Raw genomic sequence first — 27,016 nt, forward strand, 5'->3', positions numbered from 1 at the left:
TGTCGCCAAAGCTGGAGTGCGGTGGTGTGATCTTGGCCTACTGCAATCTCTGCATCCCGGGATCAAATGATTCTCCAGCCTCAGCCTCCAGAGTAGCTGCGACTACAGGCATGCGCCACCACACCTGGTTAATTTTTGTATTTTTGGTAGGGACGGTTTTCACCTTGTTGGCCAGGCTGGTCTCAAACTTCTGACTTCAAGTGATTTTGCCCACCTCGGCCTCCCAATGTGCTGGGATTATAGGCGTGAGCCACAGTGCCCAGACTGTAACCTATTTTATTTACTTTATATGTCATGGAGATAGTTTCATAAAAATGACAACGAAATAATTTATTATAGTGGTATAATGTTCTCTCAAAATAACCACAAATTGAAGACTAGCATTTATACTGTTTCCATTTTTGTTACTGAAATGAATATCTAAATAGCTATGTTCTCCTAATTGCATGAGTACTTTTTAATAATATGTTAATAGAACTTGGGTCAACAGTATATATATATTTATATATATACACACATAGTATATATACACACATACTATATATATACACACATACTATATATATACTATATACAGTATATAGTATACATATACTACTATATACAGTATATAGTATACATATACTACTATATACTGTATATAGTATACATATATACAGTATATAGTATACGTATATACAGTATATAGTACTGTATATAGTATACGTATATACTGTATATAGTATACGTATATACAGTATACATACTGTATATACGTATACTATATACAGTATATAGTATATACTATATAGTATATACTATATATACAGTATATAGTATATACAGTATATAGTATATGTATACTATATAGTATGTATATATAGCATACAGTATGCGTATACTCTATATAGCATATAGTATGCATATACGCTATATAGCATATAGTATGCATATACTATATATATAGTATAGAGTATGTGTATACTATATATATAGTATAGAGTATGCGTATACTATATATATAGTATAGAGTATGTATATATAGTATACATATATACATACTATATACATAGTATGTGTGTGTATGTGTATATATATATACGCACAATATATAGCTGAACCTATCTCCAGAAAGCCTGTACTAATTAACATTTCTAATGGCAGTATATGATAGTGCTCACACCTTACACATTCAACAGTATTGAGTGCTACCATTCTTCTTTATAGTTTTTTACCAAAAAATTTTCATGACATTTGAAAACATCTACTATTGTAATTTATTTGCATTTTTTGTGAAAATAATCCACAATTTTCCTTGTGTTTTGTTATTTTGTATCCTTATTGGTTGTTTTTAACTTCTGTTTTTGGCTTAGTTTGGTATTTGCCCATGTGTCTATTGGGATTTTTACTATATTCTTATTAATTTATAAGAACAATTTTCTATTTAAAGTATTGATCCTTTCTCGGCCTTAACTGTTATGTAAACATTTCACCTATTTTTTTGTCTTTCAACCTTTTATTTATGATGATTTTTTCCCCAAAGAATATTTTGTTTTTTTGTGCAGTCACTTCTTCTTCATTTTTTTTTTTTTTGCTTTACAAATTTGTGTTTTGAATAGAAAGGACTATAAGAGTATATGGTTATATGTCTATTTCCACATATTTCCTACTAGAATCTTTTTTTTTAACTTTAGATTTTGATTCATGTGATTTTTTCACACAGTAAATTGGTAATTATACATTAAAGTTTAATTTGGACTCTCTTCAAACCCACTGAGCTTTTATATTTGAACAGTTTTATTTAACATCTATATGTCATAATATTTTGCAGAATAAGCCACCTCTTGTCACCCTAATTTTCTTCCAGATGAATTTAGAATCATTTAGACTTATATTGTTATTGTCTATTTATTACCCCCACTACATAAAAAGACTCATTGATATTTTCCTTGAATTCATAGATTAATAAATTTGAAAGTCTTAATTACAATGAGAGAACCTTATCTAAGTACATGACAATCCTTTCAATTATTTCAGCTTTCTTTTATATCCTAAAGTTTTCTTCAGAAGTCTCATATGATAAAGTTATTATTAGATAATTTACTTTATTTTTATTGCAATTGTGAATCAGATTTTCTAATTTTTTTCATGTATAAGATAATTATTAGTGTTGGCACATGTAATTTAAAATTTGTACCTTTTGAACTCTAATTGAATTTATTTTTAGTTGATTCTCTTTCAATATATGAACAAGTTCTTTCATTATATGAAGAAGGTCATTATATTAAGGATCATTTACTCCATTGTTTGTATATATGTACCTCTCTGTTTTCTTATCTAATTGCATTGGCCAACAACACTAAAAACAGGGATGATACAGGCACACTCTTTTTTTTCCCTGACTTAATAGGAATGCTTTCAGAATCATTTTTGTTAGTGTGAAATTCTCACCTAAATTTTAATACATTTTCTTATATCAATTTTGGTATGACTTCTGGTGATAATATGCTTTTCCAAAAATATTGATTTTAAATGCTTACTCTGTTATGTGGCACTCAATTTTATGATTCTAAGTCATGCAACCTTGAACCTTTTCAGATTGATAACCTGTTGATTAAACTTGTAGTAATCTCTATAATCTCTCTCTATTAAAAGTTTATAATTCTAAAAAGAAATACAATCCTAAAATACTTTGCAAGATATGTGAAAATAACAACAACAACAAAAAAACAAGAAGATAGAAAAACAACCATGGCAATGAATGTATAGGAAGCATAAAATCATGTGCTGTTATTCACAGACATGACCATGGCTGGTTGAGGAATGATTGGCATTTTATACACTTGTGAAGTATTAAGCTGTAAAAAATAAAACTGGCATTTCTAGAGACCTTAACTTCACTTTAAATTCTGGAAGAATTTTCACAAATTCACAGATATTCTGGCTATTAATATTATCATTAATCAAATGACAAGTCTCACATGTGCTAAAACCAGAAGTTATTTCAGATTCAACATTGGTTTTCCAAGACACAGCTATATATAAACATGGTAACTAGTTTTGCAAAGGTAATATTGGAAACTAAATATCAACAAGTATAATTTCCTTCTAACAGATAGAAATATTTGGCTTTGGGGCCTGTATTGTAAACCCAGAAACACTGTAGTATGAGAGACAGATATTTTTGTTTTGCTTTTTAGGATTTTTTCATTCTTTCATTGTACTGACTTACTCAAGAGTAAATTTGCATTCAAGAATTCAGAATATACTTCCTTGAGCATAAGTGAAGTTTAGCTTTACTCAAAAAATAAAATCTGAATAATAAATATTCTTACCTACAATGGAGATAATCACGACCACAAAATCAAAAATATTCCATCCTACAGTGAAGTAGTAGTGTCTGAGGGAGATCAGTTTTAGCACACATTCTCCAGTGAAAAGGATTATAAAAACCACATTTATCCAATATAAAACTTCAGTCATATGTTGACTTTGACCCTCCTTTTCTACCATCATGGTTACCATGTTGAGACAGATAAGAACCATGATACTAATATCAAAGGCTTGATTTGTCACTAGGTCAAATATACATCCTTGGATTTTGTTCTGCAAAGAAATAAGAATAATATCGAATGCAGAGTAAACTTTTCAAGTATTATCTAGAAATTAAAGATGTGCATTAAAAATGAATTAGAAATAATATGAAAATCTATATGCTAAAGATATATATATTTTTTTACCCCTGGTCGAGGAATTGGCTTTTGTGGCTTCTTGGACCCCAGCTTTTTCATTGCATTATAGTATTTCTTCTGTTCTTCTGTCATAAAGATGTCTTGACCTCCAAGGTAAAGAAACAAAAAATAAGTGTAGTTAAAACCAGAATCATTGTCTACATCTTTCTATAGATTACTAAAATAGGTTAAAATGTGTTAATATAGAAATAAAATGTATTTTATTATGTTCATGATAGCTATACATAAAATATATCTTAAATAATTACATATGTGTAGAAACATGGGTCTCCAAACACAGTTAAATGTGCATATATAAATATTTGTATTACATATAATAAGGATTGGCTCAATATTCTTTTGGTGTGCTAATCAGTGTTGTTTTAAACTATGTACTTTGATCTTTTTTATCTGCTAGCTGTCTTACTGTGACTTTTATTGCTAAGAAAATTTGTAAGAATTAAAAGTAATGAATATCTTCTTTGATGATTTGGCTAATATTTAGAACTTTTATAAAGAATAGGGAGCCAAATCATGAGTGAACTCCCATTCACAATTACTACAAAGAGAATAAAATACCTAGGAATCCAACTTACAAGGGATGTGAAGGACCTCTTCAAGGAGAACTACAAACCACTGCTCAATGAAATAAAAGAGGACACAAACAAATGGAAGAATATTCCATGCTCATGGATAGGAAGACTCAATATCATGAAAATGGCATTACTGCCCAAGGTAATTTATAAATTCAATGCTATCCCCATCAAGCTACCACTGACTTTCTTCACAAAATTGGAAAAAAACTACTTTAAAGTTCATATGGAACCAAAAAAGAGCCTGCATAGCCAAGATAATCCTAAGCAAAAAGAACAAAGCTGGAGGCATCACACTACCTGACTTCAAACTATACTACAAGGCTACAGTAACCAAAACAGCATGGTACTGGTACCAAAACAGATATATACACCAATGGAACAGAACAGAGGCCTCAGAAATAACACTACACATCTACAACCACCTGATCCTTGACAAACCTCACAAAAACAAGCAACGGGGAAAGGCTTCCCTATTTAATAAATGGTGCTGGGAAAACTGGCTAGCCATATGTAGAAAGTTGAAACTGGATCCCTTCCTTACACCTTGTACAAAAATTAACTCAAGATGGATTAAAGACTTAAATGTAAGACCTAAAACCATAAAAACCCTAGAAGAAACTCTAGGCAATACCATTCAGGACATAGGCATGGGCAAAGACTTCATGACTAAAACACCAAAAGCAATGGCAACAAAAGCCAAAACAGACAAATGGGATCTAATTAAACTAAAGAGCTTCTGCACAGCAAAAGAAACTATCATCAGAGTGAACAGGCAACCTACAGAATGGGAGAAAATTTTTGCAATTTATCCATCTGACAAAAGGGCTAATATCCAGAATCTACAAAGAACTTAAACAAATTTACAAGAAAAAAACAAACAACTCCATCAAAAAGTGGGCAAAGGATATGAACAGGCACTTCTCAAAAGAAGACATTTATGCAGCCAACAGACATATGAAAAAATGCTCATCATCACTGGTCATCAGAGAAACACAAATCAAAACCACAATGAGATACCATCTCATGCCAATTAGAATGGCAATCACTAAAAAGTCAGGAAACAACAGATGTTGGAGAGGATGTGGAGAAATAGCAACACTTTTACACTGTTGGTGACAGTGTAAATTAGTTCAACCATTGTGGAAGACAGTGTGATGATTCCTCAAGAATCTAAAACTAGAAATACCATTTGACCCAGCAATGTCATTACTGGGTATATACTCAAGGGATTGTAAATCATGCTACTATAAAGACACATGCATATGTATATTTATTGCAGCACTATTCACAATAGCAAAGACTTGGAACCAACCCAAATGTCCATCAATAATAGACTGGATAAAGAAAATGTGGCATATATACACCATGGAATACTATGCAGCCATAAAAAAGGATGAGTTCATGTCCTTTGCAGGGACATGCATGAAGCTGGAAACCATCATTCTCAGCAAAATATCACAAGGATGGAAAACCAAACTCTGCATGTTCTCACTCATAAGTGGGAGTTGAACAATGAGAACACATGGACACAGGGAGGGGAACATCACACACCAGGGCCTGTTAGGGGGTTGGGAGCTTTGGGAGGGATTACTTAGGAGAAATACCTAATGTAAATGATGAGCTGATTGGTGCAGCAAACCAACATGGTACATGTATACCTATGTAACAAACCTGCATGTTTTGCACATGTACCCTAGAACTTAAAGTATAATAATAAAAAAAAATAGGGGCTACATACAATAACCAAAATTGTATTAATTTTATATTCATTTTAATATACCATTATTCCTTTACATAAAAAATGAATATAAACGAAAAATGATGATATACATTTCTATATCTCTATTTCTTTTTTTTTTTTTTTTTTTTTTATTATACTTTAAGTTTTAGGGTACATGTGCAGATTGTGCAGGTTAGTTACATATGTATACATGTGCCATGCTGGTGCGCTGCACCCACTAACTCGTCATCTAGCATTAGGTATATCTCCCAATGCTATCCCTCCCCCCTCCCCCCTCCCCACCACAGTCCCCAGAGTATGATATTCCCCTTCCTGTGTCCATGTGATCTCATTGTTCAATTCCCACCTATGAGTGAGAATATGCGGTGTTTGGTTTTTTGTTCTTGCGATAGTTTACTGAGAATGATGGTTTCCAATTTCATCCATGTCCCTACAAAGGATATGAACTCATCATTTTTTATGGCTGCATAGTACTCCATGGTGTATATGTGCCACATTTTCTTAATCCAGTCTATCATTGTTGGACATTTGGGTTGGTTCCAAGTCTTTGCTATTGTGAATAATGCCGCAATAAACATACGTGTGCATGTGTCTTTATAGCAGCATGATTTATAGTCATTTGGGTATATACCCAGTAATGGGATGGCTGGGTCAAATGGTATTTCTAGTTCTAGATCCCTGAGGAATCGCCACACTGACTTCCACAATGGTTGAACTAGTTTACAGTCCCACCAACAGTGTAAAAGTGTTCCTATTTCTCCACATCCTCTCCAGCACCTGTTGTTTCCTGACTTTTTAATGATTGCCATTCTGACTGGTGTGAGATGATATCTCATAGTGGTCTATATCTCTATTTCAAGAAACTCTTTGACTACCTTTTTAATTCTAAATAAAGGATTTCAACATAAACACTTTATTGGATGTCAACATCATCCTTGATAGATTTCTAGGTACTGAGGAAGTTGTCAATTATCATACCCAAACTGAAGGACTTTCCAATTGATTACGTAAAAGAAAATATAACTTTTAAAATTCAACAGTAAATAACATAACATCTAAATGAGGTTTTTGACTGGAAAAGCCTAAATCTTACAAAGGGGGGCTAGAAGCTTCAGTTGCTCCCTTTGTTCTCTGCTAATTTCTTAAGTTAGCTGTAAGTTTTACAGATTTATGTATATTCTACATTAGTCTATAATTTCACCTTTTTAAGTCACAGCATAAATTAGTATAATCCATATAATTAAGAATTTATTTTCAAGGATTTATAGTTCTGAGATCATTACTTAACTTGTAGGGTGCTGGAATTAAAGATGACCTGGTTATGGTTTCCCTTTATTCTCTTGGATTTGGTAATATTCAGCTTCCTCTTTTTTACTTATTTTTTTAATTGTTTGCTGTTGAATGGGAAGCTTCCCATTATATTGAATTTTCTTATTCATCAAATACCTAATGTTAACCAGACTTCCCTTTCTGCCTTAGAGTGTTTTTGTTGTTGTTGTTGTTGTTGTTGTTTTTGATGGAGTCTTGCTCTGAGGCACAGGCTGGAGTGCAGTGCCACCATCTTGGCTCACTGCAACCTCCACCTCCTGGGTTCAAGTAATTCTCATGTCTCAGCCTCCCGAGTAGCTGGGATTACAGGTGCATGCCACCACATCAGGCTAATTTTTGTATTTTTAGTAGAGACAGGGTTTCGCCATGTTGGCTGGTCTGGTTTTGAACTCCTGGCCTCAAGTGATCTGCCAGCCTTGGCCTCCCAAAGTGCTGGGATTACAGGTGTGAGCCACCATATCCGGCCACCTTAGAGTGTTTTAATTCAGCTTTCCTCTAGTTAATATGCAGTCTTTATGTAATTTTCATATTCATCTCACCTACTGGCAAGGCATGAGAGAGACAGACTTCATGTCAATGTCAAGAGAAACCCAGATCCTTTACTGTTCATTAATGGGGACTGAAAATTACAGCATGCCAAGAACTTGACAGAAGAAGCTGGAGAAAAACTGAGGAGAAAACTCCAACTTTGAAGAGAAAATCAAAGTAATAGATTTTGTTTTCCCCTAATGATACCCTGGTTGTCAATATGATGAAGAATGGGATAAAACTAATAGGAGATTATGAATTACTTCAATAGAGAAACTTGTGTGGGTGTTTTGTTTTCCTATAGCTTATTTAGGCCTTGTGCAAAATGTATCCCTTTAAAACCTAGGTGGAAGGAATTCTGTAAGTCAGGCTAATTTTTTTCTGTGTTACAATCTACATCGAGGCTGTATTACATAGTAATAAAGACTTCTTCACTTCTGGTGTCAGATCATCTTTGTTCAAGTCCTTTCTTTTGTCCTTGGGTAAGTTTCTTAATTCTTTAAGTAAAACCACCTCATCATTATAAGAGTAGTCACTGCATTTGTGTTTGCTGAGAAGATAAATTGAGGTAATGCATGAAGAATACTTAGCATAATATCTGGCACATGGTAAGTCTTCATTAAATTTTAGTTACTATTACTGTTGGTGCTATTAAACTTCCTGATAAGATTAGAGTTAATGAAATGAGGTTATTGTTAACATTTACTCCATAGTTGCTCAAATTTGTAATTATATATTTGTATAACTATATCATGTAATCTTCCTTTTTATAACTTGAACTCATTAATGACTTTTGTTCTAATAGTAGTATGTTTTATGATTATTAAAAACTAATTTCACATGAAATCATTAGAGGTGAAAAAAGTACTTATGAGGATGATGAATAGTTGGAAAAACTAGTAAAATAGGGTTGGTTATTAGAAAGAGGCATGGGTAGTTGATAGAGCCATAAGCTTTGATCAAATTATTGAAGTTAAAAAGCAGTAAGTGGCAACATTGCATTGTGGAAAAGATATGGGTTTTCAAATCAAACAGGCATTTCAATCATAACTGTGCTGGTATCCTGTTACTTGGTTTGAAACAATTTATCCATCCTTTCTAGGGGCTAATTTATTCATTTTCATCAAGATACCACTTTCAAGGGAGGGAGAGGAGTGCAGCACATCAAATGTCCTTGCCATTCAGTGTGCTGCACTAGGGTCCAGTTTCACTCTTGCCTCATATGGAGCACTGAAAGAACCAGTATGATTAGAACAATTGATACAGCTACAAACATAGGAAAAGGGGAAGGTAGATTAGCTGTTTGAGAGACTCTCAGTATCTCCAGCCAGGCTGATTGGCAAAGGTCTTGCCCTGTCAAAGTCAGTCCATAAATCCTGGTGGCTGTTTTGTGTCATTTGTGACATTGTGTCGGATGGCTGACAGGTGGCTATTCTTCCAATGCACAGACACCAATGCAAAGCACAAGGAACACAAAGAATTAGGGAAACAACAAAAAGGGATAAAAGAAATCCGCAGTTACTGACCCTAAAGAAATAGAGATTTATAAATTGCCTAAAAAAGAATTCAAAATAATTATCCTAATGAAGTTTAGCAAAGTACCAGAGAACACTGATAGACAACTAAACAAAATCAGGAAAATGATACATGAACACAATGAGGATATCAATGAAGGGAAAGAAACTATACACACACACAAAAAAAGTCAAATATCAGTAAAAGCTCTGGAATTGAAGAATACAATAATTGAACTAAAAAACTCCCTGGAGGATTCAATAGCAGACTTGATCAAACTGGAGAAAGAATCAACAAACCAAGAAAAAAACAAACAACCCCATCAAAAAGTGGGTGAAGGCTATGAACAGACACTTCTCAAAAGAAGACATTTATGCAGCCAAAAAACACATGAAAAAATGCTCATCATCACTGGCCATCAGAGAAATGCAAATCAAAACCACAATGAGATACCATCTCATACCAGTTAGAATGGTGATCATTAAAAAGTCAGGAAACAACAGGTGCTGGAGAGGATGTGGAGAAATAGGAACACTTTTACACTGTTGGTGGGACTGTAAACTAGTTCAACCACTGTGGAAGTCCGTGCGGCGATTCCTCAAGGATCTAGGACTAGAAATACCATTTGACCCAGCCATCCCATGACTGGGTATATACCCAAAGGATTATAAATCATGCTGCTATGAAGACACATGCACACGTATGTTTATTGCGGCACTATTCACAATAGCAAAGACTTGGAACCAACCCAAATGTCCAACAATGATAGACTGGATTAAGAAAATGTGGCACATATACACCATGGAATACTATGCAGCCATAAAAAAGGATGAGCTCAAGTCCTTTGCAGGGACATGCATGAAGCTGGAAACCATCATTCTCAGCAAACTATCGCAAGGACAAAAAACCAAACACTGCACTTTCTCACTCATAGGTGGGAATTGAACAATGAGAACACATGGACACAGGAAGGGGACCATCACACACCAGGGCCTGTTGTGGGGTTGGGGGAGGAGGGGGAGGGATAGCATTAGGAGATATACCTAATGTTAAATGATGAGTTAATGGGTGCAGCACACCAACATGGCACATGTATACATATGTAACTAACCTGCACGTTGTGCACATGTACCCTAAAACTTAAAGTATAATAAAAAATAAAAATAAAAAAATAAAAAATAAAATTAAAAAACCCTCCAAAGATGGACACCAAAAAAAAAAAAAAAAAAAAAAAAAAAAGGTAGATCATTTAAAATTATCCAGTCAGTGGAGCAAGAAGAAATAAAAAAAAAATGAGTGAAGATTTATGGGACATCATTAAGTGGAACAATATATGCATTATGAAATCACAGAGAAGACAGAAAGGGGTGTAAAAATATTTTTTAAATGACTAAAATATGTTCAAATTTGGGGAGAGATATGAACATCTAAATTCAGGAAACTCAAAGAATCCCAAATAGGACAAATCTAAAGAAGTCTCGGCTGGGCATGGTGGCTCACACCTGTAATCCCAGCACTTTGAGGGGCTGAGGGAGGGGTGGATCACCTGAGGTCAGGAGTTCAAGACCAGCCTGGCCAACATGGCAAAACCACATCTCTACCAAAAATTACAAAAATCAGCTGGGCGTGGTGGTGGGTGCCTATAATCCCAGCTACTCGGGAGGCTGAGGCAGAGAGAATTGCTTGAACCCACGAGGTGGAAGTTGCAGTGAGCCAAGATCATGCTACTGCACTCCAGCCTGGGCAACACGGTGAAACTCTATCTCGGAAAAAAAAGAAAAAAAAGTCTCCACTAGAGACATAATATCATCAAATTGCCAAAAGTGAAAGGGAAGTTTGAAAGCAGCAAGAAAAAAACTGAATTGTCATGTCCAAAAGAGCTCTCTTAAGATGAACAGCAGATTTCTCAGTAGAAACTTTAAAAGAGCAAATAAAGTGAAAGTATATATTCAAAATACTTAAAGAAAAAAACTGCTGACCAAGAATAATATACCTGGAAAAACTGTCCTTTAAAATTAAGGAAGGATAAAAACTTTCTCATACAAGCAAATGCTGAGGGAGTTCATCACCACTAGATTTATCTTATAGGAAATGCTAAAGTGAGTTCTTCAAGTTGAAACGAAAGCATGGTAAAGAGCAACACAAGAGCATATGAAAGCACAAATCTCACTAGTAAAGGTAAATACATGGACAAATAGAGAATACTGTAATACTCTAATAGTATTATATAAATCATTTATAATTCTAATATAAAAGTTAAATGTCAAAATAATTAAGAATAACTAAAATTACAAAAATGTGTTTGTAGAAACACATTATAAAAAGATGTAAATTGTGACATTTATAACAAAAAGTGTGAGGGAGGTATTAAAAGTGAAGATTTTTGATATATGATTGAAGTTAAGTTGTTATCAGCTTAAAGTAGACTATTATAAGATATTTGTGATTGCCTCATGATAACCACAAGGAAAATCCACGTAAAAATACAGAAATAAAAAAGAGAAATCATAGCATATCACAATAAAATATCATCCAATCACAAAAGAAGACAGTTAAGAGAGAAAAAGAAAAAAAGAATTACAAAACAGAAAAATTTAACAAAAAGGCAATAGTAAGTCATTACCTACCAATGATTATTTCAAATACAAATGGATTAAACTTCCCAATCAAAAGACCTACAATGGCTGCATAGATTTATGAAAACAAGATCCAGTTATATGCTGTCTCCAGATACTCATTTCAGATTTAAGAAAACATAGTTTGAAAGTTAATTGATAAAAAAGATACATTTTGTAGAAATGGTAACCAAAAGAGAGCAATGGGGCTATACAGTCGTCCTTTAGTATCTACAGGGTCATGGTTTCAGAACCCCAAGGGATACCAAAATTGAGGATGCTTAAGTCCCACAGTCAGTCCTGCAGGACCTATGGATAAAAAAATTTGACCCTCTGTATCTGTGGATTTCACATTCCATGAATACAGTGTTTTCAATCAGCATTGGCTGAATCTACAGATGTAAAACCTACAGACACAGAGGACACCCTGTAATTATATCAGCCAAAATAGACTTTAAATAAAAAACTGTCACAAGAGACAAAGTAGGTCATAAAATAAGATAAAAGAGTTAATTCATCAAGAAGATATAACAATTGTATGTTAATCCATCATCAAAGCATGTAAATACGTAAAGCAATCATTGACAGATCTGAAGGGATAAACATGCAGCAACACCATAACAGTAGGATACAACAATACCCGACTTGCAATAATGAACAGAACAGCCAGATATGGAGTCTATAAGCAAACTGTGGATTTGAACAACGCTATAGACCAAATGGATCACAAACACACAGAATATGCTACCCAACAGCATCTTAATATACCATCTTTTCAAGTGCGCACAGAATATTCTCAGGATAGATCACATATCAGGTCATGAAGTTAGTTTTGACAACTGTTAAGAAGTTGAAATCATACCAGATATCTTTTATGACCACAATGGAATGAAACTGGAAGTCAGTAATAGAAGGAAAACTGAAAAATTCACAAATATGTGGAAATTAAACAACACTCTCTTGAAAAAGCAATGGGTCAAAGAAAAAAAATCAATAGGAAAATTTAAAAGTATCTTGAAACAAACAAAAATGAAAGCACAATTTCCAAAATTTATGAGATGCAGCAAAAGCAGTAATAAAAGCAAATCTTATTGAGATACATGTCTACATTATAAAAAGAAATATCTCATATAAACAATATAGATTTACATGTCTAGGAACTAGAAAAAGAACAAACTAAGCCCAACATCAGCAAAAGGAAGGAAATAATAAGTATTAGAGCTAAGTAAGTGAAATAGAGAATAAAAAAGCAATAGAAAAAGTCAACAAAACTAAGAGTTGGTTTTTTCGAAAGATAAAATAGATGAATCCTTAGCAAGCATAACTAAGAAAAAAGATAGAGGACTCAAATATGTAAAACCAGAAATGAAAGAGGAGAATTTACAACTGATTTTATGGGAATAAGAAGGATCAAAGAGACTACCATGAACAATTATACACCAACAAATTGGATAACTTAGAAGGAATAGGTAAATTCCAAAAATATACAACCTACCAAGACTGAATCATGAGGAAATAGAATAACTGAATAGACAAATTGAACCAATAATAATAATAATAATAGTAACTCCCAAAAAAGAAATGTACAGGACCAGATGGCTACTCTGGAGAAGTCTAACCAAACACTTAAAGAAGAATCAACATTAATTCTTCTCAAACTCTCTTAAAACTTTGAAGAGGAAAGAACACTTCGAAAGTCATTTTATGGGGCCAGAATTACTCTCATATCAAAGCCAGACAAAGACACTGTAAGAAAAGAAAATTACAGCTTTTGAAGGAAGTGACTTCAACAACATTGTGGAATAGGAGATTTATGACTATTTTTTCTCTCACGGACGTACCAAGTAAACATCTACATACACATGGATCAGTTCTCTCCAGAGAAACCCAGAATCCAGTAGAAAAACTCATGCACACCAGAGGACAGAAAATATCCATATCAAAATGGGTAGAAAAAGTGGAAAGACACTCATGCACTAACCCCACCCTGAGCACAGTGCCTTACATTTGGGAAGAAAACCAAATTTGCAGCTACTTCCCAAGGGTTGAGAAACTATAGCACACATATAGAACCCAACTTTTTTTTAATTTAAGGAAATGTATTTATTTCTAGAAAATGCTTTTTCTAGAGTGTAAAGAGAGAAGAGATGAACTATATTATAAAATCATCTTCATAATTGCCTTGGTTTTCCATTTTGTAGAACCCAACTTTTATAGTCCCTGACACAGAGCTTGGCTTTTAGATCACCATGCTTGGGGAATGGCAGAGATAAGCCATTGGAGTTTTCTCTCAAGTACAAAAAACGATGGGGGGTTTTGAACTGCCTGAGCACTCTCAGAAGCTTTAATTCCTGGAATCAGACCATCTTCCAACTTCCCCATGGAAACCATTAGGCTACACGTTTTCCAGCAGCTCCCTGTGGTTCTGGCCTCTTCCAGTACTTGGAAATCTACATAGCAAATGAAGAATAAACCTTCTTCAGCCTAAACAAGAGGAATAACATTCCCCATGCCTTCTTCCCTGGCTTCCTCCAGAGACAATCCCAACTCTACAATCTTTCTTTTAAAAGAGGTGGAAGGTCTCTACCACCAAGAACAGGAGGGTGGCTTCTTCCCTGGCTTGATCCTGACATAATTTATGCAGTCTCTGATTAGAGGAAGCCTTGAACTACACTTTAATCCAATAGATCTAACAGATATTTATAGAACAGTTCATCCAACAGCAACAAAATACATATTCTTCTCAAATCACATGAAACACTCTCCAGGATAGATCACATGTTAGGCCACCAAACAAGTTTTAACAAATTTAAGAAGATTAAAATCATATCGAGTATGTTTTCTGTTCACGATGACATGAAACTAGAAGTCAATAAGAATAACATTGAACAACTCATAATTATGTGGAAATTAAACAACATGCTCCCGAACAGCCAATGGGTCAAAGAAGAAATTATATGGAAAAACAGAAAATATTTTGGGATCAATGACAATGGAAACACAAGATAACAAATAGTATGGAATGTAGAAAAAGAAGCCCTGAGAGAAAAATTTATAGTAATAAATGCCTACATTAAAGAAAGAAGGAAAATCTCAAATAAACAACCTAATATTACATCTTAGAGATTAGAAAAAGAAGAACAGAATATCCCCAAACTTTGCAGAAGGAAGACAATAACAAAGATAAGGATAGAAATACACAAAGCAAATACTAAAAAGTTGTTTTTTTGAAAAGATAAAATCGAAAAATCTTTAACTAGACTAACCAAGGGAAAAAAGACAACTCAAACAGTATCTGAAATGAAAGAAGGGAGACTAACACTGATAACACATAAATACAAGGAATCATAAACTATTAATGTGAACAACCATACACCATCAAATTGAATAACCTAGAAGGAATGAACTAATCTTTAGAAACATGCAACCTACCAAGACTAAATCAAGAAATAATACATCTGAACAAACCAATACTGGATAAAGAAAATAGATCAGTAATAAATTAAGTCTCCTAACCAAAAAAAAAAAAAAAAAAGGAAAAGGTCACTGGTGAATTCTATTTAAAGAAGTAATATGAATTCTTCTCAAATTCTTCCAAAAAATTGAAATGGAGGTCAAACTCATTTTATGAGGCCAGTATTATACTGATATGAAATCCCTAAGAGTATGCTACCAGAAAAGAAAACTGCAGGCCAATATTCTTGATGAACATAGATCCAAAAATTCACAACAATATATTAGCAAACTGAATTCCCTAGCACATTTAAAACATCATTCACCATGATTACTTGGGATTTATCTGAGGGATGCAAAAATGGTTAAACATACATAAATCAATAAATGTGATATGCTACATTAACAAAATAAGAACAAAAATCATATGATCATCTTACTAGATGCAGACAAAGCATTTGATAAAATCCAGCATATGTTCATAATAAAATCTCAACAAAGCAGATATGGAAGGAATGTACCTTAACAAAATAAAGCCATATATGACAAGCCCATGGCTAACATTATACAAAAACTGAAAAGTTGGGAGCTTTTCTTCTAAGATCAGGAACAAGAAAAGGATATCGACTGTTACCACTTCTTTTTGACATAGTACTAGAAATCCCATCCATAGCAATTAGGCAGGAAAAAGAAATAAAAGACATCCATGTAAGAAAGCAAGAAATAAAATTATCTCTGTTTGCTAATGACATGATCTTTATATGTAGAAAACCCTGAACACTCTACCGAGAACTGTTAAAACTGATACATAAATTCAGTAAAGTTGCAGTTTGCAAAATCAACATAGAAAAATCAGTAGCATTTCTATACATTAAAAATGAGGTATCCAACAAAGAAATTAAGAAATTAATCCTATTTAAAACAGCATCAAAATAAATAAATAAAATACTTTGAAGTAAATTTAACCAGGAAAGTTGAAGATCTGTACACTGAAAACTATAAGTTAATTTAAAAAAACTGAGGAAGACACAAATAAATTGTAATATATTTCATGTTCATGTGTTGGAAGAATTAATATTGTTAAAATGTCCATACTACCCGAAATAATCTACAGATTCAATGCAATCCCTATCAAAATTCTAATGTCAGTTTTCACAGAAATAGTAAAAAATCCTAACATTTGAATAAAATAAAAAAGATGCTAAATGGCCAAAGCAATCTGAGCAAAAAGAACAAAGCTAGAGGTGCAATACTCTGTCATTTCAAAATATAAAGCTATGCTATTGGCATAAACACAGATATATTGGCTAATGGAAAAGGATAAAAAGCCCAGAAATAAACCCAATTATTTATAGTCAATTGATTTTCAGCAAAGGTGCAAAGAATAAACAATGGGGGAAAGGACAATCTCTTCAATAAATGGTGTTGGGAAAACTGAATATTCCTTATGCAAAAGAATGAAATTGGGCCCTTTCTCATACCATATTTTTATAAAACCAAACAAGTAAAAGACTTAAATATAAGAAATGAAACTATAAAGCTACTAGAAGAAAACATAAAAGAAAAGCTCTATGACATTTATCTGGGCAAGGATTTCTTGGCTAGGACTCTAAAAGCACAGGTAACAAAAGACAATAAGAGACAAGTTGGATTAGATCAAACTAAAAATGTTCTTTACAGCAAACGAAACAATAACAGAGTGGAGAGAGAGATCATGGATTGAAATAAAATATCTGCAAACCATACATCTGATAAAGGGCTAATATCCAACATTATACATAAAAAGCTCAAGCAACTCAACACCTAGAAAATCAATAAACCAATTGTAGAATGGGCAAATAATCTGAACAGACATTTCTCAAAAGAAGAGATATGAATGGCCAATAGATACATTAAAAAATGCTCAACATCTCTAATCATCAGAAAAATGTAAATTAAAATCCCAATGAAATATTACCTCACACCTCTTAGAATGGCTGTTATCAAAAAGATGAATGATAACAAGTGTTGATGAGGATGTGGAGAAATAGGAACCCTTATACATTGTTAGTGAAAATGTAAATTAGTACAGCTGTTTGAGAAAAATAGCATGGAAGTTCCCAAAACAAATACAATTACCATATAATTCAGCAATTCCACTTCTAGGTATATAGTGGTATATATTTAATTCCTTTAGAGGAATTAAAATCGTTCTGTCAAAGGTATACCTGCACTCCCATGTTCATTTCAGCATTATGTAGAAGAACCAAGACATATTAGGTTGGTGCAAATGTAATTGCAGTTTTTACCATTACTTTTGCTGCAATTAAAAGTAATGGCCAAAACCGCAATTACTTTTGCACTAACCCATACATGCAACCTGTACCCATCAACAGGTGAATGAATAAAGAAAATGTGATAGGTGTGCACAGTGGACTACTATACAAAACTTTAAAAGAACAAATTTTGTCATTCATCCCAACATGAATGAAACTAAAGGACGTTATGCTAAGCAAAATTAGCCAGGTACAGAAAGACAAATACCACATGATCTCACTTACATGTAAAATGGGGTGGGGGGAGGGGGGAGGGATAGCATTAGGAGATATACCTAATGTAAATGACGAGTTAATGGGTGCCGCACACCAACATGGCACATGTATACATATGTAACAAACCTGCACGTTGTGCACATGTACCCTAGAACTTAAAGTAAAATAAAAAAATAAATAAATAAAAAATAAAAAAGTGAGAAGTCAACATTACAGAAACAGCGTATAAAGGTGGTTGCCACAGGACTGCGGGAAGACGATGTGGAGAAAGTATAAATGTTGATCAAAGGATGTACATTTTTCATTTAGAGTAGAGGAATAAATCTCAAGATGGATTAAAGACTTAAATGTAAAATCTAAAACTATAAAAACCCTGGAAGACAGCCTAGGCAATACCATTCAGGACATAGGCATGGGCAAAGATTTCATGATGAAGACACCAAAAGCAACTGCAACAAAAACAAAAAACAAATGGGATCTAATTAAACTAAAGAGCTTCTGCACAGCAAAAGAAACTATCAACAGAGTAAGCAGACAGTCTACAGAATGGGAGAAAATTTTTGCAGACTATGCATCTGACAAAGGTCTAATATCCAGAATCTATAAGGAACTTAAATGAGTTTACAAGAAATAAACAACCCCATTAAAAAGTGGGCAAAGGATATGAACAGAAACTTCTGAAAAGAAGACACACATGCAACAAACAAGCATATGAAAAAAAGCTCAATGTCACTGACCATTAGAGAAATGCAAATCAAAACCACAATGAGATACCATCTCACACCAGTCAGAATGGCTATTATGAAAAAGTCAAAAAATAACAGATGCTGGCGAGGCTGTGGAGAAAAAAAGAATGCCTACACACTGTTGATGGGAGTGTAAATTAATTCAACCATAATGGAAGACTGTGTGGCAATTCCTCAAAGACCTAAAGACAGAAATGCCATTCAACCCAGCAATCCCATTACTGGGTATATACCTAAAGGGAAATACATTGTTCTATTATAAAGACACATGCACACATATGTTTATTGGAGCACTGTTCACAATGGCAAAGACATAGAATCAACTCAAATGACCATCAGTGATAGACTGGATAAAGATAATGTGGTAAATATATACCATATAATACTATGCAGCCATTCAAAAAAAAGAGATCATATCCTTTGCAGGGACATGAATGGAGCTGGAGGCCATTTTCATTAGTAAACTAAGGCAGGAACAGAAAACCAAATACCACATGTTCTCACTTATAAGTGGGAGCTAAATGATGAGAACACATGGACACATAAAGGGTAACAACACACACTGGGGCCTATGGGAGGGTGAAGGGTGGGAGGAAGGAGAGGGTCAGGAAAAACAACCAATGCATACTGGGATATGCAACAAACCCCTATGACATGTTTACCTATGTAACAAGACTGCACATCCTGTACATGTACCCCTGAACTTAAAATAAAAGTCAAAAAAGTCACACAATAGGAAATGAAAAACATAAATGTATATTTCAAAATTGCTAAAAGAATAGCTTTTTAACTTTCTTACCACAAAAAAATGATAAGTGGGTGAAGTGATGGTTATGTTAATTAGTGCGATTGAAAATTTCTACAATGTTTATATAGATCAAAACATTGTTTTGTACCCCATAAATAAGCCCAATTTTTGTCAATTAAAAATGAACAAATATTTAAAAAGAAAAACATACTACAGAACAAGATCCCTGATGAACATAGATGCAAATAACTTCATCAAAATATTAGCAAACTGAATGCAACAGCCCATTAAATGATCATGTACTACGACCAAGTGGGAGTTGTCCCTAGGATGCAAGGATGGTTCAACATATGCAGACCAATAATGTGATACACCACATGATCTGAGAAGGATAAAAATCACATGATCATCAGAAGAGATTCAGAAGAAGCATTTGACAAATTTCAACAACCTTTCATGGTAAAAACTAAAAAAAGAAAACAAAAGCTAGGTATAGAAGTTGCTATAACTTGAAGGTTTGTCCCCTCCAAAGCTCCTGTTGCAATTTAATTGCAATTGTGACAGAATTGGGAGGTGAGACCTTTAAGAGGTGTTTAAGTTATGAGAATTTTACCCTTTTAAATGCATTAATGCTGTTGTCTCAGGATTGAGTTCATTATAAACAGGCAGGTTCTGCCTCCTTTTCTCACTTATTCTCTCTTTGTGCCATGTGATACCTTACAGCATGTTATGACACAACAAATAAGACCTCACCAGACAGCCCCTCAGTCATGAACTTTCCATCCTCCAGTACTGTGATCCCATAAGGTTTATGTTCATTATAAATTACCCAGTCTGTGGTATTCTGTTATAGTAGCACAAATGGATGAGAACAGAGGAAATATACTTCATGATAACAAAGACTACTTGAAAATCCCACAGCTAACATCGTATTCAATGGTGAAAAACTGAAAAACTTTCCTGTAAGGTCAGGAATAAGACAAATATGGCTACTCTTGCCACTTGTATTTAACACAGCACTAGAAGTCCTAGCCAGAGAAATTAGGCAAGAAAAACAAGTAAAAGACATCCCAATCTGAAAGAAAAAAGTGTTTACAGATGACATTATTTTATATGGAGAGTACCCTAAAGACTCCACAAATCAGGAAAATCTGTTAGAACTAATAAACAAATTTACTAGATGTTGAAGGATATAAAATCAACATACAAAAATCACCTGTTTCTATACACTAACAATAAACAATCTGAAAAGAAAATTAGGAAAGAAATCCCATTTATGATAACATCAAAAGAAATAAAATACTTAGGATATGCTTAACCAAGGCATTGAAAATGTATGCACTGAAAACTACAAAATGTTCATGAAGGAAATTAAAGAAGACACAAATAAATGGAAAGACCCAGTATTCACGAATTAAATGACTTAATATTGTTAAAATGCCCATACTACCCTAAGTGATCTGTGAATTCAATACAGTACATATCAAAATCCCAATAGCATTATTTACTAAAATAAAAAAAGATCCTAAAATTCATATGGAACCACAAAAGACTCTGAATAGCCAAAGCAATCTTAAGAAAAAAGTGGAAGAATCACATTTTCTCATTTCTTATTTATTTATTTATTGAGAGAGAAGATCTCACCCTGTTGCCCAGGCCAGAGTGCAGTGGCATGATCATAGCTCACTGCAGCCTCATACTCTTGGGCTTGAGTGATCCTCCCACCTCAGGCTCCTAAGTAGCTAGGACTATAGGTGTGTGCCATCATGCTTGGCTACTTTTCAAATATCTTTGTAAAGAAGGAGTCTATCTTGCCCAGGCTGGTCTCAAACTCTCGGCCACAAGTGATCCTCCAGCCTTAGCCTCCCGAGTTGCTGGGATTATAAGCATGAGCCACTGCACCCAGTCCCCACAGGTCCTCATTTCAAAATGTATAACAAAGCTACAACAATTAAAATAGTATGGTCCTGCCATAAAACAAATATATAGGCCAATGAAACAGGATAGAGAGCCCAGAAATAAACCCATGCGTAAATAGTTAACTCATATTCAACAGGGGTGCCAAGAATACACAATAGAAAAGAGGCCACTCAACAAATAATGTTGGGAAAACTGGATATTCACATATAAAAAAATAAAATTGAATTCTTATATTATACCATACACAAAAATAAACTCAAAATAGATTAAACATTTAAACCTAAGACCTGAAAACTGTAAAACTTGTAGAAGAAAACATAGCAGGAAAGCTTCATGATACTGTTCTTGACAATGATTTCTTGGAAATGACTCCAAAATTCAAACAAGAGCAAAAATAGACAATTGAGACCATATCAAACTAAAAAGCTTTGGGAAAAAAAGGAAGCATTCAAGAGGGTGAAAAAGCAACCTACAGAATGGGAGAAAATATTTCCAACTATATATCTAATAAATGGTTAATATCCAAAATATATAGGGAACTCCTGCAACTTAAGAAGGCATGCAAATGGCCAACATGTATATGAAAAGATGCTCAATATCACTAATCATCAGAAAATTCAAATAAAAACTGTAATGAGGGCTGGGTGCAGTGGCTCATGCCTGTTATCCCAGCACTTTGGGAGGCCAAGGTAGGTGGATCATGAGGTCAGGAGCTCAAGGCCATCCTGGCCAAAATGGTGAAACTCCATCTCTACTGAAAATACAAAAATTAGCTGGGCATGGTGGCACATGCCTGTAATCCCAGCTACTTGGGAGGCTGAGGCAGGAGAATCACTTGAACCAGGGAGTCGGATGTTGCAGTGAGCCGAGATCGCGCCACTGCACTCCAGCCTGGTGACAGAGTGAGACTCCTTCAAAAACAAACAAACAAACAGCAACAAAAAACTGTAATGAGATATCATTTCATACCTGCTAGGATGGCTATTACCAAAAACAAAAACAAAAACAAAAACCACCCAAATCAAAAGATAATAGGTGTTGGCAAGGATATGGAGAAATTAGAACCTTTGTACATTGTTAGAATGTAAAATGATGTAGCTGCCATAGAAAACAGTATGAAAGTTCCTGAAAAAATTAAAAATATAACTACCATTTGATCTAGCAATGCCACATCTGAGCATATTTTAAAAATTTGAACTCAGGATCTCAGAGTCCTTACTTCCATGTTCACTTCAGCACTATTTACTATATCCAAATATGAAAACAACCTAAATGTCTATTGATGAATGATGGGATAGAAAATGTGGTATTTGTATACCTGCATGTGCGTGTGCGTGCACACACACACACACACAAACACACACTATTCAGCCTTATAAAGAAGGAAATCCTGCCATATGCAACAACTTGAATGAACCTGGATAAATTTATGCTGAGTGAAGTAACAGAAAAAATATTGCATAATTCCACTTCGGTGAAGTAACTAAAATGGTCAAACTCATGGAAACAGAGAGAAGAATGGTGATTGCCAGGGCATGAAAGGATGGGAGAATGGAGAATTGCTATTCAATGGGAATAAAGTTTCAATTATGCAAGATGAATAAGTTCTAGGGACTTCCTGTAGTACTTCATAACTATAGTTAACAATATATATAGTATACCTAAAAATTTTGTTAAGCAGGTAGATCTCATATTAAGTTTCCTTACCACAATAATTAAAATTAGGAAAGGCAAAGAAAAGGATACCACTTTCATTTGTTTTTTTTCTTTGGAATAAATGAGTTCATCACAAAGCATCTACTACGTACTTCTACATAGCATGTGTTAACTAATTGAAGTGTTAGTCATGTTTTTTCAGGGAAGAGTGGAAAGAAATTCTAAATCATTCAGAAAAGGTCAGAAAATAAAAGCTATACTTAGATTGCAAGATGAAATACTGGAAGAAGGATAGGGGATATGAGTTTTTGATGCTTCTAAATCAGTAACTGTTTCCTGACTTTGGTGGTGATAGTATCAACCCATCCTATTTTACTTCCTGCAGTAGAAATGTTGTAAGAATAACATTAACAAGCAGGAAGATTAAAGTCAATTGGATGTTGGCTGTTTTATTTATGCTCATACTGCTCTTTCTAGACACGCTTAATTTATTCTATGCAGGGAAGACTGAGGAATTACTTGTGTGTGCTTATATATTACATATATGTATATATAATGCTTAAGTTGAGAAAAATAAATTGAAAATCAGTGTACACTTTATAAATGTAAAATGGAACATGAAATTTAAAAATCTTTAAAAATAAACATCTGTATTTGTAAATGTCAGGATAAATAATGCAATATTTACTAAATTTTTGTCTACTTGCAAATAATCATGCACACTAATGACATTTTGGTACATGTACATCTGTCTTCTTAGATGCTAAGCCAGTACCCGAAATTATTATTCTCTTTTGTAATTCTACCATTTAGTCTCCAAAGATCTCTTTTTGTATAGGTGGTACCACAACCAGAGTATCTCAGTTAGTTGACAAGAAACTCCAGAATTAGACTCCTTTATCTCTTGCAAATCACAAGCAATACTGTAGATTCTACCTCTAAAATGTTTTAATGGAACATATTTCCTATTCTCCATTGCCACACAGGACTAATTTGGAGACTTAGTGTGGTCCAGGTGGCAGGTCAAGCAGGGTCTGAAATAGTCTTTGGTCCTTCCCTAGTCATTTTGTGCATCACTGCTAGATTAATTTTTTGTAAAGCTCAGTCTCAGACTCTAGAAAAAGCAATTCTGGAGCTAGATCCATAATGAAACTACTTTTTAGCTGTCAGGCCATGTGCAAATAAGATAATTTTTCTGAGAGGTTAAATGAGGATACTATGTCTTTTAGATTTGTTGTAAAATTTGACTACAATTATGTTAGAAGTATTTTACACAGGATCTGACATATCATGGAGTCTTAATAAACATCAATCTCCTGCTTCCATATTCTTCCCTACTCAACATATATGAATGAAACACCAGCTGCTATTAAAAAAGGTCTAATACGGCTTTTTATATCTACTCTCAGGCAGGTCAAAACCTCATCTTTTACTATTTCTCCAAATCTTAAATTTCTTCAAAACCAAAAGCATTGCTATCCCCCCTGAATTGCTGCCTCTTTTATCAACACAATTCATTTGCTCATTCATTTCTGTTTCACTCCATGTGGGTTAGCCATTCTTTTGCCTCTCCGTTGCTACATGTCTTCTTTCCCACCTTCCAAAGCCTTCTCAATTGTCATGTATTTCATAAACCATTCTATAGCAGCATCTATTTTTACTCTGACTGTCATGTATATTTTTTGTGCTTATTAATTTTTCTTATTGTATTTATCATGATTATAGTATTTGGGGATAGAGCATAGTAGAGAGTTTAATAGACTACAAGATACATCGAATTTACTACTGACTCTATCTAACCTTCATCACATACTCGATATATGACCTTGGGTAAGTCACTTAACCTCTGTGTGCCTTTCCTCATTTATGAAAGAGACTCTGTAATAATACCTTTTGTGATTGATGTTATGGGTTGGATTGTGTGCCCTAAGAAGGTACATATAAGTCCTAACCCTTAGCACTTCAGAATGTGACCTTATTTGAAAATAATGTCATTGCAGATGTAATTAAGATGAAGTCATACTGGAGTGGAGTGGGCTGTTAATCCAGTGTGACTGGCATCCTTACTAGTAGAGGAGAAAGACACACAGAGGGAAAATGGCATGTCACTATAATGGGAGAGATTGGAGTTCTGTTGCCATAAACCAAGAAACACCTGGGCTACCAGAAGCTGGAAGAGGCAATAAAATATATTTCCTTAGAGGCTTTAAAGAGAACATGGACCTGCTGACACTTTGAATTTGGACTTCTAACCTCCAAAAGTGTGAGAGAATATATTTCTCTTGTTTTAAGCCCTCAGGTTTGTATTATCCTGTTCTCGTAGGTCAAAGAAACTAATACAGTTGATGTGAAGATTAATTAATTAAAAATTTCAGAAGATTGCTCAAATTACAGTATTCAACAAGTCTTAATTTTCATTACCTGTGTTATTTATTCTGCTATGACATAAACTCCTTGAGCTCAGGAACCATATCTTACATTGGTCTCCCCAAGCTCCAACCCAATATGTATTACACAAAATAAAATAAATAACTACTTATAAAATGTGTTTTGAATAAATAGTGTATTGATTTTTCTTAATTATTCAATCCTCTATAGGAAACATTGGAAAAAACAGAATAGTTGATATATTGCTCAAAACCTATGGGTTTAACCTAAATCATAAGTTAGCCAGAACCTATTATTTAGAAAATTGTTTTCTGTGCAAAAATGAATAAGATTAAGCATATTTGTAATTGTATACTAGTCAATTATTTGAAAAATAAATGAAGTTCTAATAAAACTAATCATGAATTGATATCAAATTAAACTTTACATTATCTTTTTTGGAAAATAATTGTTCATCCCTTTCATTACAATGAAAATTATTTGAAATACTTATCTTCTTTTTCTGTTGGTTGAAATTATCTATGATGACACCAATGAACAAGTTCAAAGTGAAGAATGACCCAAAGATGATAAAGACGACAAAATAAATATACATGTAGAGGCTATATTCATATTTGGGCTGCTTGTCTACCTATAAAATTTACAAAAGTTAGCATTATATGGACAGTAACATTCATTATTTTCTTTTTCACATGGTTTGATCAGGTAATTCAAATAGTGCTATCCTATGTAAACATAGGATTTAAGAAGCCATAGCATTGTTGAAGTTTAACATAATCACTCTTAACAATTTATTCAACATGTATTCATTACATACTTATTATTTAATTTATTACATACTTATGTAATTAATTTATTACATACTTATGTAATAAATAATATAATCTTCAAATAACTACAAAGGGCTTAATCATATGCATATTTGTGCTCATATTGGTAGGAAAATTCAATAACTAAGTGACATACTATGTATATGTTATTTCCAAAAGTACTGTAAATGAGACATTATCATATTTATACACATTTTGCCATGTATTTTCATTTGATTCCAAATACATCTTTATTATATTTTGTAAAAATATTACCTAGGGAGTAATCATTCAAGTTTCTTAGCATGGAACTTATTTCACATAAACTCATCCAAGGTGTTTTAAACTGTAAAAACAGTAAAAGCTATACATTAAAATTATTTTATTTTTATTTTGATAAGCGAATATTTACTGAGCATTTAGTAATGCCAGCCTGCACTAAGTGCCCTGCTTCTATTTTCTTGTTGGGTCCTCACAACACTATGGAGTAGGCATTGGATGATTATAGACATTTATTAGACAAATGATAGATTCATTAAATTATAGATTAGACAAATAAACTAAGTCTCAAGAAGGTAAGGTAATTTGCCCAAAGTCAGTAGTAGAGCTTGGATGATATGGTACAGCTAGAATTTGAATCGGGCTCTATCTCCAACTGCTGTACTCACAACCACTAGGCTACTATCAGGTGGATGTTCTCCATTGTCTGTATGAGTCCCAAGGGCTTCATG

At 33.7% G+C, this 27,016-nt stretch overlaps 1 protein-coding gene and 1 long non-coding RNA gene across 9 annotated transcripts in view; one reads left to right on the forward strand and one right to left on the reverse strand.

The window, feature by feature from the left end:
- LOC104005249 (uncharacterized) overlaps window positions 1-27,016 on the forward strand; it is a 145,440-nt gene that overhangs the window by 51,143 nt on the left and 67,281 nt on the right. The gene's annotated exons all lie outside the window — the stretch shown is intronic.
- The window catches only part of SCN9A (sodium voltage-gated channel alpha subunit 9), a 179,526-nt gene that overhangs the window by 5,172 nt on the left and 147,338 nt on the right, over window positions 1-27,016 (reverse strand). For all 6 annotated transcript variants that reach the window (XM_016949463.4, XM_016949458.4, XM_054679925.2 and 3 more), the window contains 3 exons: window positions 25,970-26,107; window positions 3,720-3,824; window positions 3,315-3,585 (listed from right to left, as the gene is read on the reverse strand). In XM_016949463.4, the coding sequence (XP_016804952.3) occupies window positions 3,315-3,585; window positions 3,720-3,824; window positions 25,970-26,107 (514 nt within the window). The remainder of the gene's footprint in view (window positions 1-3,314; window positions 3,586-3,719; window positions 3,825-25,969; window positions 26,108-27,016) is intronic.

The sequence above is a fragment of the Pan troglodytes genome, chromosome 13 (assembly GCF_028858775.2).
Source record: "Pan troglodytes isolate AG18354 chromosome 13, NHGRI_mPanTro3-v2.0_pri, whole genome shotgun sequence".
NCBI lineage: Eukaryota > Metazoa > Chordata > Mammalia > Primates > Hominidae > Pan > Pan troglodytes.